At 40.8% G+C, this 15,508-nt stretch overlaps 1 protein-coding gene and 1 long non-coding RNA gene across 14 annotated transcripts in view; both read left to right on the top strand.

Moving 5' to 3' along the window:
- ZNF521 (zinc finger protein 521) overlaps positions 1–15,508 on the top strand; it is a 230,201-nt gene that overhangs the window by 91,267 nt on the left and 123,426 nt on the right. For all 13 annotated transcript variants that reach the window (XM_071418505.1, XM_071418498.1, XM_071418408.1 and 10 more), the window contains one exon: positions 1,640–4,992. In XM_071418505.1, coding sequence (XP_071274606.1) covers positions 2,080–4,992 — 2,913 coding nt within the window. In that variant the 5' untranslated portion in view covers positions 1,640–2,079. The remainder of the gene's footprint in view (positions 1–1,639; positions 4,993–15,508) is intronic.
- On the top strand, positions 6,728–11,201 carry LOC139585602 (uncharacterized). Its single transcript, XR_011677180.1, has 2 exons — positions 6,728–9,188; positions 10,296–11,201. It is a non-coding gene; the product is annotated as an uncharacterized lncRNA (long non-coding RNA).

The following is a 15,508-nucleotide window of genomic DNA, read 5'->3' as shown; positions in this document are numbered from 1 at the left end:
TTTCCAAGTTATCCTGAAAAGCATTGTGTCAATGGGCAGGCATCCAGCAATGGTGTTTGGTTGTTTTCTCAGAGTTAGATGGTTGCCATCTGGCATTGATAGTGAGATGGCGTTGTCATCAGTTTCTAGATGCAGGAAAGGAATGAATCCTCATCTGTTTCCTGTGGATAAGCAAGAGGTTGATAATCTAGTAAAATCTCTTTACCTTAAAGTAAGCAGGCTTGGAATTTGTTTATATAATATAGGCCAGTTCTAACTTTTGTGATGTTGCAGTAAATTTCTTGAGAGAAGGCTGAAGATGTTAGGAAACTTTCTACTTTGCAAGAATACCTTTAGAAAGATATTTTTCAAGGGGTTTATTGTATCTTTTTTCTGTAGTGTTACTGTAGTCAGTTTTACTTTTAAAAGGAAAAAAACCTCAAGCATTGCCCCTGGAAAGGAATGGAAGAATTATTTGATGTAGAGTGATCTTTCAAACATTCTTTTAATATTTTTAAAGAAGTTTTAGGTTAATATGAGCATGATCATTGAAGTATAATTATCTACATTTAAAAGAAAAGGTGCAAAAATTTTACAGCACATCTCTTGAAAAAAATATTTACAACTTTCCCTGTTTAGAGATGAGGTAATACCATAGATAACTAGTCCATTTATCTCGCCAGCATTTCTGCTTTGTCTTTTCCTGGTAACTCATAAATCTTTCAGCTTTTACCATAAATGTTTATCATTTTTCCTGTTTCCAGTTTTTTGCAAGTTGCTTTGTCTGTGATCACCTTACAGTACAGGTTCTGCTGTACTGAGGAAGTTCAGCTGGCTGAGGCCTTTGCAAAAAAGGAAGAAATGGTGGGCAACCTCTTGAACTTAAAAAAAAAAATGCTGTTCATGGCTGACCCTTGTGACACTTTCCCATTTTCCTTGATCCTGGTTGTTGGTTTGTTAGATTGTTTTGAACATTTAATGATCCAGCTGCCAGCTTTTAGTAACTGAATTGTATCATTATTGGAGAAATCTGGTTGCACTTTATTAGAGAAAACATCATTGTTTATATTGTTGTCCTGTTCCTCCCTTGTAATTTTTCCTATTATTGTTTAGAATAACACCCAAGTCTGTCTCAGAAATAGCCTTTAAAAGATTCCTGTGTTCAGAATCAGTTTCAAAGGAAAAAAATACCACAAACCTGTGGCAAAACAGTGCAAATCTTTTCAGTAAATATTCGGCATGTGGGTTGACTGTGTTCATTTTAAAGCATTCCTGTAATATTTTCACCTTTCCTTTGACTCTTCAGATGCTCACATAATGTGCAAATAATTTTACAATGGATACAAGAGAAACATTAAATATATTAAAATCTGCATTTTAATAAAATTGTCAATGTATAACACATATCCTGCAACTGAGAAAGAATGATAAAAAAGCAATAAAAAGTTAATATAGGCACAGAACTATTTAATAACTTCTAATGTTTTACAGTATGAGAAAAATAAATGTGGTCTTGAAACTGTTGATATCAGTGTAAGAAATGTCTGAGTTTAGTGTTTTAGCTATTTAGGAGTAGCAGTCCTGCATTATTCGTATGCATTTCCTAGCTCCTCTTTACTCTTGGGATTAAGCTTGTGGGCATGTTTCTTTCTCATTTCAGACGGAGTGGATGTTGAGGATGACCCCTCTTGCTCATGGCCAGCATCATCGCCTTCTAGCAAGGATCAGACTTCCCCGAGCCATGGAGAAGGCTGTGATTTTGGAGAAGAGGAAGGAGGCCCAGGTTTGCCGTATCCGTGCCAGTTCTGTGACAAGTCGTTCAGCCGCCTCAGCTACTTAAAGCACCACGAGCAGAGTCACAGTGACAAGCTCCCTTTCAAATGCACATATTGCAGCCGCCTCTTCAAACACAAACGGAGCAGGGACCGCCACATAAAGCTCCATACGGGCGACAAGAAGTATCACTGCAGTGAGTGCGATGCGGCATTCTCAAGGAGCGATCATCTTAAAATTCACTTAAAGACTCATACGTCCAACAAGCCATATAAGTGTGCCATTTGTAGACGTGGGTTCCTGTCCTCTAGTTCACTGCATGGACACATGCAGGTTCACGAGAGGAACAAAGATGGCTCCCAGTCCGCTTCCCGGATGGAGGACTGGAAAATGAAAGACACTCAGAAATGCAGTCAGTGCGAAGAAGGCTTTGATTTTCCTGAAGATCTTCAGAAGCACATTGCAGAATGTCACCCTGAGTGTTCCCCTAATGAAGACCGATCTGCTCTTCAGTGTGTTTACTGTCATGAACTCTTTGTAGAGGAAACGTCCCTAGTAAATCACATGGAGCAGGCTCATAATGGTGAGAAGAAGAATTCATGCAGCATTTGCTCTGAGAACTTTCACACTGTGGAGGAGCTGTACAGCCACATGGACAGTCACCAGCAGCCAGAGTCGTGCAACCACAGCAACAGCCCGTCTTTGGTAACTGTGGGGTACACATCAGTCTCTAGCACTACCCCAGATTCAAATCTCTCGGTGGATAGCTCAACAATGGTGGAAACGGCTCCTCCTATACCAAAAGGTCGTGGAAGGAAGCGGGCAGCTCAGCAAGTGCCAGATATCACTGGTCCTTCAAGTAAGCAGGCAAAAGTTACTTATAGCTGCATTTATTGCAACAAACAGTTGTTTTCCAGCCTTGCAGTTTTGCAGATACACCTGAAAACTATGCATTTAGATAAACCCGAACAAGCCCATATCTGTCAGTATTGTTTGGAGGTATTGCCATCTCTCTACAATCTGAATGAACATCTTAAGCAAGTCCATGAAGCTCCAGATCCAGCACTGATTGTTTCTACCATGCCTGCCATGGTCTACCAGTGCAACTTCTGCTCTGAAGTGTTCAATGACCTCAACACCCTTCAGGAACACATCCGATGTTCTCATGGATTTGCCAACCCTGCTGCTAAGGACAGTAATGCATTCTTTTGTCCCCATTGCTACATGGGATTTCTTACAGATTCTTCCCTGGAAGAGCATATTAGACAAGTCCATTGTGATCTTAGCAGTTCCCGTTTTGGTTCTCCTGTGCTCGGAACTCCAAAAGATCCAGTGGTGGAAGTGTATTCTTGTTCTTACTGTACCAATTCTCCAATATTTAATAGTGTTCTTAAATTGAACAAGCATATCAAGGAGAACCATAAGAACATTCCTTTGGCGCTGAATTACATCCACAATGGGAAAAAGTCCAGAGCCATGAGTCCATTATCTCCTGTAGCCATTGAGCAGACCTCTTTAAAGATGATGCAGGCAGTTGGAGGTGCTCCTCCTCGTCCTGCCGGGGAATATATTTGTAATCAGTGTGGTGCTAAGTATACTTCCTTGGATGGTTTTCAGACTCATTTGAAAACACACCTTGACACTGTCCTGCCAAAACTGACCTGCCCTCAGTGCAACAAGGAATTTCCAAATCAGGAGTCACTGCTGAAGCATGTTACCATTCATTTCATGATCACCTCAACCTACTACATCTGTGAAAGCTGTGACAAGCAGTTTACTTCTGTGGATGACTTGCAGAAACACCTACTAGACATGCATACATTCGTGTTCTTCCGCTGCACCTTGTGCCAAGAGGTTTTTGACTCCAAAGTCTCCATTCAGCTGCACTTGGCTGTGAAGCACAGCAATGAGAAGAAGGTATACAGATGTACATCTTGCAACTGGGATTTCCGCAACGAGACTGACCTACAGCTTCATGTGAAGCACAACCACCTGGAGAACCAAGGCAAAGTACACAAGTGCATCTTCTGTGGTGAATCCTTTGGTACGGAGGTGGAGCTGCAGTGCCACATCACTACGCACAGCAAGAAGTACAACTGCAAGTTCTGCAGCAAGGCTTTCCATGCTATCATCTTGCTGGAAAAGCACTTGAGGGAAAAACATTGTGTTTTTGAAACAAAAACTCCAAACTGTGGAACAAATGGGGCATCTGAGCAAGTTCAGAAAGAGGAAGTGGAACTGCAGACCTTGTTGACAAATAGCCAGGAGTCCCATAACAGCCACGATGGCAGTGAAGAAGATGTGGACACATCTGAACCTATGTATGGCTGTGACATTTGTGGTGCAGCTTACACTATGGAGACTCTCCTGCAGAATCACCAGCTGCGAGACCACAACATTCGACCTGGAGAAAGCGCCATAGTGAAGAAAAAGGCTGAGCTCATTAAAGGGAATTACAAGTGTAATGTGTGTTCTCGAACATTCTTCTCTGAAAATGGGCTTCGAGAGCACATGCAGACACACTTGGGACCAGTGAAACACTATATGTGCCCAATCTGTGGTGAGCGGTTTCCGTCTCTTCTGACTCTTACTGAACATAAGGTCACACATAGTAAGAGCCTGGACACTGGAAACTGCAGGATTTGCAAGATGCCCCTCCAGAGTGAGGAGGAATTTTTAGAGCATTGCCAAATGCACCCTGACCTGAGGAACTCCTTGACGGGGTTCCGCTGTGTGGTGTGCATGCAGACAGTGACCTCCACGCTGGAACTGAAAATCCATGGCACGTTCCACATGCAGAAAACTGGAAATGGTTCTGCTGTGCAGTCCACGGGACGTGCACAGCATCTCCAGAAACTGTACAAGTGTGCATCTTGCCTGAAGGAATTCCGTTCGAAACAGGATTTAGTGAAACTTGACATCAACGGTCTGCCATATGGTCTGTGTGCTAGCTGTGTTAATCTCAGTAAAAGTGGTAGTCCGAGTGTCAACATCCCTTCAAGCAGTAACAGACAAGGCATGGGCCAAAATGAGAACTTGAGTTCCATTGAGAACAAAAGCAAGGCAGGGGGACTGAAGACTCGCTGTTCTAGTTGCAATGTAAAGTTTGAATCAGAAACTGAGCTCCAAAACCATATTCAGTCAATCCACAGAGAGCTTGTTCCAGACAGCAACAGTACACAGCTGAAAACACCACAAGTATCTCCAATGCCTAGAATCAGCCCCTCCCAAACTGAAGAGGTAACCCTTTTTTCTTTGCTCTTGACACCTTCCATCCTTTTGGAAAAAATCTCCCTTTTTTCAAGCTGTCTTGTCACTTGTCATGAAATGCTTAGGCTGATCCATGTTACATTTCCATCCACAGCCATTAGCTAGTAATTACCTGCTGCTTGATATGCCTTACATCTTGGATTGAATTTTGTGGAATAGGACTTATTCCAGTCTCCCTAGGATATTGTCTTCTGTATCACTGAGGAGACCTATCTTCATGCCAGCACAACTGAGATCTGGAATCTTATCCTAGCTCCCATACGCATTGGAATCCCCAGCTAGGAGTTGTGCTTACGGCAGAGAGCATTAATGACAGAGGAGTAGACACAGTGAGCCAAAATGCTCGCATAAGGGGTTGATTTTTTAGAAAATATTTGTGAGCAACAAACTGAGGGTATTTTTGTTAATTGTGCTGTAGACTTTCATTTCCCCCTCTTCTAGCATATTTTGATTAAGTAGAAGTGCAATGCTAGCCTAAGGTAAATTGGGAAATCAGTCCTTTGGATGCGATTTCTTTGGTTTTTTCTTTCCATTCCTGATGAAGAACATTTTGAAGTCACTGAAACGCCTAGTGCCTAATGATTGAAATTCTGTCATGCAGCATAACCTAGAAAGTACATATCAAACTCTTGAAAGATGTAATCTGCTTCCTCAGTCACCAGTGACCAAGTAAGGACACCTGTATGTGGGGAGGTAAGGGGGTCGTGTACTGAGGGAAGGGAATCAGTTTTATCTTCAGAAATGTTACCATTAGAATGACTTAAAGGTAATATTTAAGTATGGTATCTTGCATCTTATAATTCAGGAAGTCTAAAAACACAGCACAAGCAAAATTTAAGAAATAACAGCTTTTGTTTCAAGAAAGCTTTTAGCTTATAATGATACAAACATGGTGCAACCCATTGCTGTGAATGTGTATGGATACCCTGTGGCTAGGGAGCTGCTGCTCCTCCCTCACCTTCTTCACTCCCTGTTTGTGAGCCCATCTGTTGGGAAAGACATCTCTCAGCATGTCATCCAAGAGTGTTGTGCAAACTGGAGGGCAGGAGGGAGGCAGAGAGGGAAGAGTGGACCAGCATACGTGGACCAAGAGGTAAGTATTGATGGAGCTTCTGAGAATGTAGATGAAGATAGGCTGGGAGAAGGACACTGAGGTAGCACAGAGCCTCGAGTGCCATGAAGAGAGAATTGGAGCTGAGAGTTCAGGATGAATTACCAGGCAGGCTGCACCTCCCAGGGAAAGGCCCTGTACTTTCATAACTTTATCCCCAGTTTGCTCATTGGTGGTAGGGGACACCTGAGGATGAGGTATGGTGTGGAACTTATGGAAGGCTGTAAGATTGAGAACCTGAGGTCTAAGGAAAAGCATCTTTTTAAAGAAGAGGGAAGAGGAGTGCCTCTCATTAGCTGTGTTTTAGGCCACTGATGATCTCACTGCTGCTGAGTCGGAACAACAGGATTACCAGCTGCATGTTTTGATAGGTTCAGAGTCATCCTGGTTTCTGTTTCTGTCATCTTGCGTCGAGTGACTACATGAAATCCCTCTTCCCAGTCATGTTGGAAGCCAATTCCTGCTCCCTCAAGCACAATCAGAATCATGTGTTAAGTCAGTTACCATGCTAAGATGCTACCAATTTGTCTTTCTCTTGCTTGTAAACTAGACAAAAAGAGATTTGAGAGCCCTTTGTGGTGATATAAGATCAGTTACCTTCAGTATCATTAGTGAATCTTCCTGTACTTGCATCAGGTATAATCCAAGTTCTTAGTTATACTGCTAATTGGCATCATGTTCCTCTTCTTAATCCTTTTGATTTTTACATAAAAGTGTATCTAAGATAAAAAAGCTTTTTTAACTACACATTTGTGAATAGCATTTGTCTCCTTCAAATCAGCATTTACCCCCCACCTCCATTCTGAGGATGTAAATTGAATTTTCAGTGTCTATGGTTCTGGTGTCCACATAGTAAAGTAGACTTTCAGATTCTTTTCTCATGGGAAGACAAAGCTATCAAATTCCTGATAGAGCATTAGTAGTTCTGGAAACCATAAATGCACGTTTGTAAAATCCTGAAAGATAATTAATTTTTCTAGCAGATATTACTGGTTCAAATTCTAGTGATGCAAGCTATGTAGCAATGAGAATCAAAATTTAAAGTGGGAATGTGCAGATGTTTAAAACTATAGATTGGATGTCCAGACTGAGGGAAGTAAAAACATAAGCATATAACATAAACAATTCAAAAAAATGGATTATTAAAATTTATTATTAGTCACTGGCTGTCATACTCCACTGGAAGGATGTTTCTTGAACTGAAGGGGATGTTGAAGGGAGCTACTTAAACATGCAATTTTGAGGAAATTCTCACCAAACAGTATTAATAATATCAAGGAGTGAAAGTTTCATTTGCATTATTGAGAGTCACGTGATTTGAGATTTCAACCTATATATAAAGAGTATTTCACTCCTAAGGCAAGAAAAATAGTTATCTTGCATAAATGAGATGAGTTGTCAGACCATTAATATTGCTGAATACCCCTTTTTACTCAGTAAGAGATTTCAATGATAAGAATATTTGAAAATACCTTTTTAGGATAAAAGATCGCACTGGAGGTGTCACTTCTAGATTCTTTGCTGTGTATTCTCATGGTTGAACTAGAAAATTTCCCTTTTTAGTCTGTTCTCAGTGATGTGGTAGAGTGCAATTACCTTACCACAGTATAATGTCTTCAGCTGAGCTGTCACCTGCTGAGCTCACCCCACTTGCTGAGTGAAAAATGTTGACCTGAATCATCTCCACTGAAAGTTACCTTCTGGTTGGGATAGAAAATTATGACTAGTGCTCATCATTGGTTGCAACGAGTCAAGGAGCAGGTCAGAACTCATTAAGTCCATCACACTGCTGAATCTAGTACCCATGAGTTATCACACAGACAGATGAACAGCTGCTTTTGAAAGAGCTCTAAAATGTTAGATTTGCAAGTTAATCTTTGAGCTTTAATGAGGTGCTGGATTCAGCTGGTTTTAGATTTCTTGTAAAGATCTTGAATCACACTGAAAGCACACTTTTGGGCTAGGGTGATAACCTCAGTGATAGTTACTGTCTAAAAGGAGAGAACAAGGTCTGGTATGCTGGTGAATTGGGAACTAGACCTTTTTCTGTCACTCATTTGCTTTGCTGACTTGGCCAAAACTGCTTGAACATTTCTGCTTCATTTTCCTTATTCAGGATATAAGATAGATATTTCCTGAAAAGTGTGTTTCCATGCTTACTTACAATACAGTTTTTGTAAAGCGCTTCAAAGATGAAAATCTGTTCAAGAAAATCTGTGTGGCCTTGACTCTCTTCTTCTTCCTTATTATGCTGTCAGGCACCTAATGAGAGAACTCTTGACTCAGCAGAAAGTGTGCCCTTGCTTCTTAAGCTGCAAGACTTCTGTACTTGCTGAATCACACCAGCATAATATTGCAATAAATTATATTGTCTGTTTCTTAGCTGGCAGGGAGGAGGGAATGGACTCCAGCTTGCACACACAGTTTAATGTCTAAACTGAATTATGGTAGAGCATCCACATGTGCAACTGTGCTCAGTTTGGGGTCCTGTTGGTGACTTTCTGAGTAGAAGCGTAATTGCTTCTGTATCACTTTGTTCCATGAATGTGAAGCTCATGTGAATACTGTATTACCTGTGGCAATGCAGACAGTCCTTTATTAATAATACAAGAATTCTCTGGGTTTTCTGGTCTTGAGGAGAGAAGAAGCAGCATGAGTACACGGCCAAATCATTTCAGGAGTGAAGATGCTTATTTAGGTGTGGCAAAAGATTTGCAGAAACTCACTATTTCAGAGAGTATCAAAAATGCTGGACAAAGGAGAGAGCTTGCAACTGTCACACCAGCTGGAGAGCAGAATCTGGGGCTGCTCTTCTGTCCTGTTGTGGTTGTGCAGAGCTGTATGCCAGGATGGGCATGTCACAGCAGGGGACACCGGCACATCACAGCACTGTTCTGGAAGGAGCCATGAAAGTGCAGTCTGACGATGAGCTTGCAGAGATGGGGGTTACAAAATTCAGATGCTGTGGAGAGCTGTTGGCTCCTTGAAACTCAACTTCTCCAACTTAAGATGAATCCAGAAACGGTATCGCCCTGGGAGAAAGACTGGAGCTCAGGTAGGTGTACTCTTTTATCATTACTTTTTTTCCTCTTTATTTTTTCATGGGCTCTGAATCTACCTTTATTCTCTTACTATTCTTCCCCCCACTTCTCAAAACACTGCCAGACCCACAAAGACAAAAAATAGGAACTGCCTTTTGAAGTAACTGGTTTATTTCAACAGCATGCACTGGCAGTCAGAGGCGGAAAGAAGAGAGAAAAGACTGTAAGCAACCCAGAAATGTTCCCAGATGCATGCTTTTGGCAGGGCAAGCAATAGCATTTTAGCAATATAAATCACAGTGCTTTTAACTGAAAAAATGCACTGAAATCTATACTCACGCATTTAATTGAAATACATAAAGAAATTAAAATAATCCTCCTCATCAGCAATCCAAGCTGATCATTCTGACTACAGGATTTTTATGAATAAGCACATAAACTTGTAATGTAAACATAAGTAGTGCCTTGGGTTTCCTGTCAGTGAATCCAGGCTCAGAACAAGTTATTTTCATGCTGTATTTTGGATCCAGGGACAGAAAAAGGTGAAGAAGGTTTGTTGCTGGCACAAAGATTTGGCTTTGAAATAGTTTGTGGAACTAATCTGTGACAAACATATTTTCTGCTTCTGGAGTTTCAAAATGAGTTCACTAAAAATACCAGTTTTGTCTTCTGGCATCATTTTTACACTGCTTTCAGGAAAGTATTATTTAAAGTGTGACCATATCTATTCTTAGGAAGGGCTAGCCTGGGGTTTTTTGCCACAGTAGGCCACCTCCACTTTGCATTATGCTTTAATTTCTGCTAGTGCCACTACCAGGAATTGGCTGATAAGGTCCAGCTTAAGCATTTCTCTTCTCTTTGTCTGGTGGTGAGCCATGAGGATCCTCTTTGAATTTTACAAGGATAGTATTATTATCCTGTTGCTGTAAATCCTACCAAAGTTAGGCTTCAAACTTCTCACCTCACACACACACCATGAGTTCAGTCTGTGAAAGGAAGGCCATATGTTGGCTGGGAGCTGCTGAACAGAAGCAAGGGGGAAAATTGTAGTGAATTTTCTTAGTTTCCTGTCCACTGATCATTAAAATCTAATGCTATTTGTCTGTCTTGTTATTTGCCAGAGGCTTCAGATGGGGAATTTGGAGAGGCGTCTTCTTCACACTCATGGAAGACTTTGCAGGAGAAGATGAAAGGATAACATGTTTTCTCCAAAATTTTCAAGAGCACTAAACCAAGATTTCCTTAAAATGAACCAGGGTTGGGGGGTGGAATGTGTGCTTGAAGAAACACAGAAGAACCATAGAGGGTCACAGGAATGTGGATGGAGTCCTTAAGGATCTCTAGAGAGGGCAGATGTAGATTCAGCAAAGCTTTATGAGACAAAACATCCATGAGGCGCATGCTCCCATAGCTCAGCTGTGCAGCCCACTGTCCTTTTGGGGCTTTCCCTGTACTTGTACCTGCTGGCCAGCTGGCTGGTATGGAATGCCACAATTTCTGCACAGCCCCACAGGAAAATCACAGTAGTTATGAGTGTTTGTAGTGTGATCTCAGAATTGGGTAGAAACTAGAAGAAATTTCCGACAATTTTCTAGCCTCATCATCTTTAGGAACAAGACACAGGAAGTCATTACACATCTCCATTTGTCTGCTGGTTTGCAGACCTCTAGAGGATTTTCTCACTTCTGCCTCTTATTTTTGGACTACTCTTGGCCAATTTCAGGGGAAAAATTCATAGATTAATAGTAATCTCAAAGCCTATGAAGTTGTTACAATAAGAGAAGAAGAGGTGACCCAGCAGGCAACAGAATCCAAATAGGAGAGAGGCTTTTAAGAGATCCAACCCAGGAAGATGGCAGTTCCTGAAGTTTATACCTGTTTTATATGCAAAAGTCAAGTGAACACAAGACATGAAGCTATAGGAGGAAACTATGATCTGCTCTTTGTGAGACACACAGGCCAGCTTCTCAAGTGACTGTACATGAGAACTGTTTTTCACCACTCCTCAATAAAGTTGTTATATATGATGTGTGTATTTTTTTGTCTTGTACAACAAAGATAACACCCAGATTTGTCACTCTGTCATGAGGGAAATAAAATGGGCTAACCATTAATTTAAAATGGGTATGTAGCCCCAGTACTGCTTGTTTCATGAAGTTATACAAAATGAACAAAAGAAAACCACTTGACATGTAGTATCTTATTAAAGGATACTGTTCTTTGATCTGCCAGAGCTCTGTGATAGCAGATAGTTGATTTTATGCTTGGTGGTTCAAAACTGTGAGATACCTTTTTGTCCTGCCAAAGCCATACTTTGTTTATACTGTTTCCTGCACTGTATTACAAATTACTGGATAAATATGACCTGTACTATTTTATAAAGCATGTTTTGCTGAGTATGACAGCAGAGATTTGTCTCTTGCTAACATCCACCCTCACCGTGTGACATTCTAAGACAAGAAGCAGAGGAGACAAATGGACTCACAGGAGGTTCCTTCTGAACATCAGGAAACACTTCCAGGGCAACCAAGCCTTGGCAGAGGTTACCCAGACAGATTGTGTATCCCTTTGAGATACTCACAAGTCATCTGGATGTGGCATGGCTCTAGGTGACCCTTCTTGAACAGGAGGACTGGATCAGAGGATCCCCAGAGATCAACCTCAACCATTGTGTTCTTCTGTGGCTTCTACCCATATTTGGGCCCATCTACCAGATGTATGTTGATGTTACCCTGTTGTTCCTTGGTGGATAAACCTTTATTGCTGGTATATGGCTCCATAAGTCAGTGAATAAAAGGGCAGGGCCCTTCCTGATACTGAGCATCTCAGTTTAGTCCTACCAATAATAATGTGCACTTCTAGGAATTATTTTTAATGCCTGTGAAATGCCTTTGAAGAGTGTCTTAGAAATACAGCCACTTAGAAAGGCAGCCATTTCAAAGTGACTTTCTGCTTGTGTACTCAAAAGCAAGGTGGGAGGTAAAAGAGAATGAAGCTATTTATCCCCTTTGATTATAAGTCTACAATTTTGGTGTCCTGTGTTGGGATACATTTCCTCTGTTTTTTGCTTATTATTCAGATGTTTCACAGCATTCTGTCTAAAAAGGCACATCTAATGGCTTTTCGTATCTGGAAGGCCACCTCTTTCTCGCTACATTTTCCAGTAGGAAATGGGGTGGTTCACCAACAAAGAATGATCTGAGACTTCAAGTTTCCAGATTTCCTTCTGTGTTTGCTTTACCACTACTACAACAATCCTCTTGGTTTCTGCTCTTATGGCTGAAATAGGTTTAGGGCCAACCTATAGGAACATAGCTGTCTGCTTACAAATCCTTGCAAACATCCCAGACAGTGGCCAACTTGTAACTGATTCTGTTCTGCTTGGTGCTTCTCTCACAGGCCTAGGCAGGGACTGTCTGCATCACCTGGCAATTTTCCCAAACTATCAGTCTTAAACATAGCTCCTCATTTCTCATATGCTCCCTGCTTCACAGCTGGTTTGTATGATGGTGGTTGAGTGGGTGAAGTCCTTCAAACCTAGAAGTATGGCATTCTGCTTCTGAAACAAATTCTGCAATCCTTTTTTTAAGATAGGAAAATGGTAGACTGAAGCCCCATGTAAAAAGACATTAACTTTTTACAGGATGTACCTAAGAGGAGCTGCTGGTGTTTTAAGAATTAATGTGAAAGTAAAAGATTATGAAATAGGACAGAGGCAATTCTGTGAAGTTCCCTTAATTCCCTCAGAGGAGACCAAGTATTTCTTCACAGAAGAAAAGCCAGTTAGACACAAATCATTGTGGGTAGTGTTGAAGAGTGGCTGAGCAGAGTGCTTGTTTTGCTGGTACACCACTTCCTTGGGCAGCTGCACTGCCCCAGAGGAGGTTTTTCAGCTGGGCACACAGTCAAGCGTCATTGCAGTGTCAGCAGCTGTGTGCCAGCTCAGATGCTACCAGTGTATTTGTTCATGTTGATGTGGCCTAAGTGTATCCATGGAGGGTAGAACCAAAATCACAGCAATATGATTGCAGGACTCTGCTCATGGCATATTTTGTAGTGCCTTTTTAAAACCCCAGTCTTGGCCGTGTTATCATGTGAAGCCCTCATTTGTGAAGTCCCATTGACTTCCCCAAGTGCAGAGCTAATTGCATGAGAAGGATCTAAGGGGTTTACTCCTTCTCTTGATACTTCAATGAAAATTAATTTCTTATATATTATGTATGAGTAATATATTTCTGTTTGTACATTAATATTAATGTTGCATATTTTTGAGCACAAGTTCTATTCTGTAGGATTAAATTATCTTGGTAAGTAATAGTGCAGAATTCAGTTTGAGTTAAAAGTGGACAATTAAGGGTAGGGGGAGGGTCCTGAGTCACACTTTGGAAAGTGAAATTAATCAGCATTAATTCTCCACAGAGTGGGAGAAAAGCAGTCGTAGTGTTGAAATTACAAAAAAAAAAAAAAAGTATATAAAAAGCTCCTGATTTTGCCTTTCTGTTAAAATCCAGAGAGCTTTTACAAAATCTGTGATGGAGAAAAGAGACAAGAGTATTCTCTTGTGCGTACTTGCAAACTATTAATTTTATTGGCCTACATCTGTTGCTGATTGTTGGTGAAGAAAGTAGTGGCTTTATTGAATGACAGTCGGTCTCAGTATGCCTTTTTTAAAAAACAAAGCAAAAAACCCAACTTTAAAAGGGAAAAAATATCAGCTTACCCAGAATATCAGCTTTCTGAATCTCAGACCTGCCAAGTCAAACTCTATTGCCTTTGCTTTGATGCCACTTCCTCTGCAGAATTATCAGTGTGATGCTGGTCATAGTTCTTCCTCAATGTCCGTGGCCACACAGTGGATCTGACACAGATGCTAAGTGTTGGGATGCCTCTGGATGGGTTAACAGCTCCAGGGCTTCAGAGGGGCCCATTGCCTTTGGCTTTATGTGCAATGTTAGGGGACAGAAAGGGGTGGGGATGCTGACAGAAAGTTCAGTTCCTGACACAGCTCCAAATTCCTGAGCACTGCTCAGAGACAGCCTCACCCAGGATCAGACCCTCAGACAGAAAGACAGAAAGAACTATATTTGTTTTTTAGATCCCAAATCAAATTCACAGTAGTTTAAGCTGCTTGTATTCATAAATTACACAAGCCTAATATGAAGTAATTGAGAGAGAAAATAAAAATACAACCATGTGCTGCCAGGTTTTAGAGTTACTTTTCTGACAGGTATTTCACTTCAGTACTGAGTTTGAAAGGCCTAGAGAGAGTTAAAGGATTAGAGATCTCAAAGGGAAGAGATGCAGTTTTTAAATGTGGCAAGATGTGTTTTTTTCTGTGCGGGGATGTGAGACATTGCAAGCTAATGCTCTTCGTCAGCTAGGGGAGGAAAAGGTTTGTAACTAAGAGACATTGAAGACAGACATGATTAAATACAGACTCCAGAATAAAGGTGAAAGACAGAACAGCAGACCATGAATTCAAGCAGAATAAAGTAAGGGCTGCTAACATGAACATTTGTATTTCTGACTCAATATATTTTGTGTATGCAATAAGTAACCATAATGAAAGAAATGAGGAAAAATAATGTTTCTTTCCATTTTGCTTACCTTATGGGATTGATTGTTTTCTTTCCACAGGCATGTACGCTCAGACTCTGTTATAATTTAGACCCTGATAAACCAAAACAGAACAGAAAAATACTCATAAAATCTCCATGAACATGTTTTTAAAAGTAATCAGGAAATACTAATTAAAGGGTTTTGTGTGAGCAATTACAAGAGTTGGTGATTAGTCAATTAAAAAGAAAAAAGGAAGATGACAGTGCCCCATAAGCAAGATAAATAACTAACTATGCAGTGAAACTAGCTAACATATGCTTAGTTTTCTAAGAGCTTAAGGTTGACAAAATAAGCATCCAGGAAGGTAAGAAAGAAATCCTTAATTAAGGTACTGTCAAAATTAATCTGAACTCTGATGAAAAATGGCTAAATAGACAAAGCTAGGACCATGGTTGCTCTTGTGTATCACGAAGGGCCAAGCACACTGTTAATGTTTAATAAAATAATGATGTAAAAAAATCAGCTGGCAGCATTAGGAGTTAGCACTGGCAAATTGCTGTAGTTAGTGTGCAAGTTTTAAGTGTCTTAACTTGTTATTTTCATATGATTTTTGGATGCTGTTCGCTTTCTCTTGTCAGGTTCTTTTTCTGTCAGTGTAAAAGGTTGAATTAACTCCACCCTTTAGGTGAGGGAAACTGAGTGAATGACTGATGGGAGAAGGGAATTAGACGATGTGAGAAGTGTGGTGTCACTCTTTTTTGGCAACAGCAGGTTG

The sequence above is a fragment of the Agelaius tricolor genome, unplaced genomic scaffold (assembly GCF_023055355.1).
Source record: "Agelaius tricolor isolate 1412-34295 unplaced genomic scaffold, bAgeTri1.0.p SCAF_2, whole genome shotgun sequence".
Lineage (NCBI taxonomy): Eukaryota > Metazoa > Chordata > Aves > Passeriformes > Icteridae > Agelaius > Agelaius tricolor.
The sequence above is the reverse complement of the archived record's forward strand: the minus strand, read 5'-3'. Positions and strand labels throughout refer to the sequence as shown.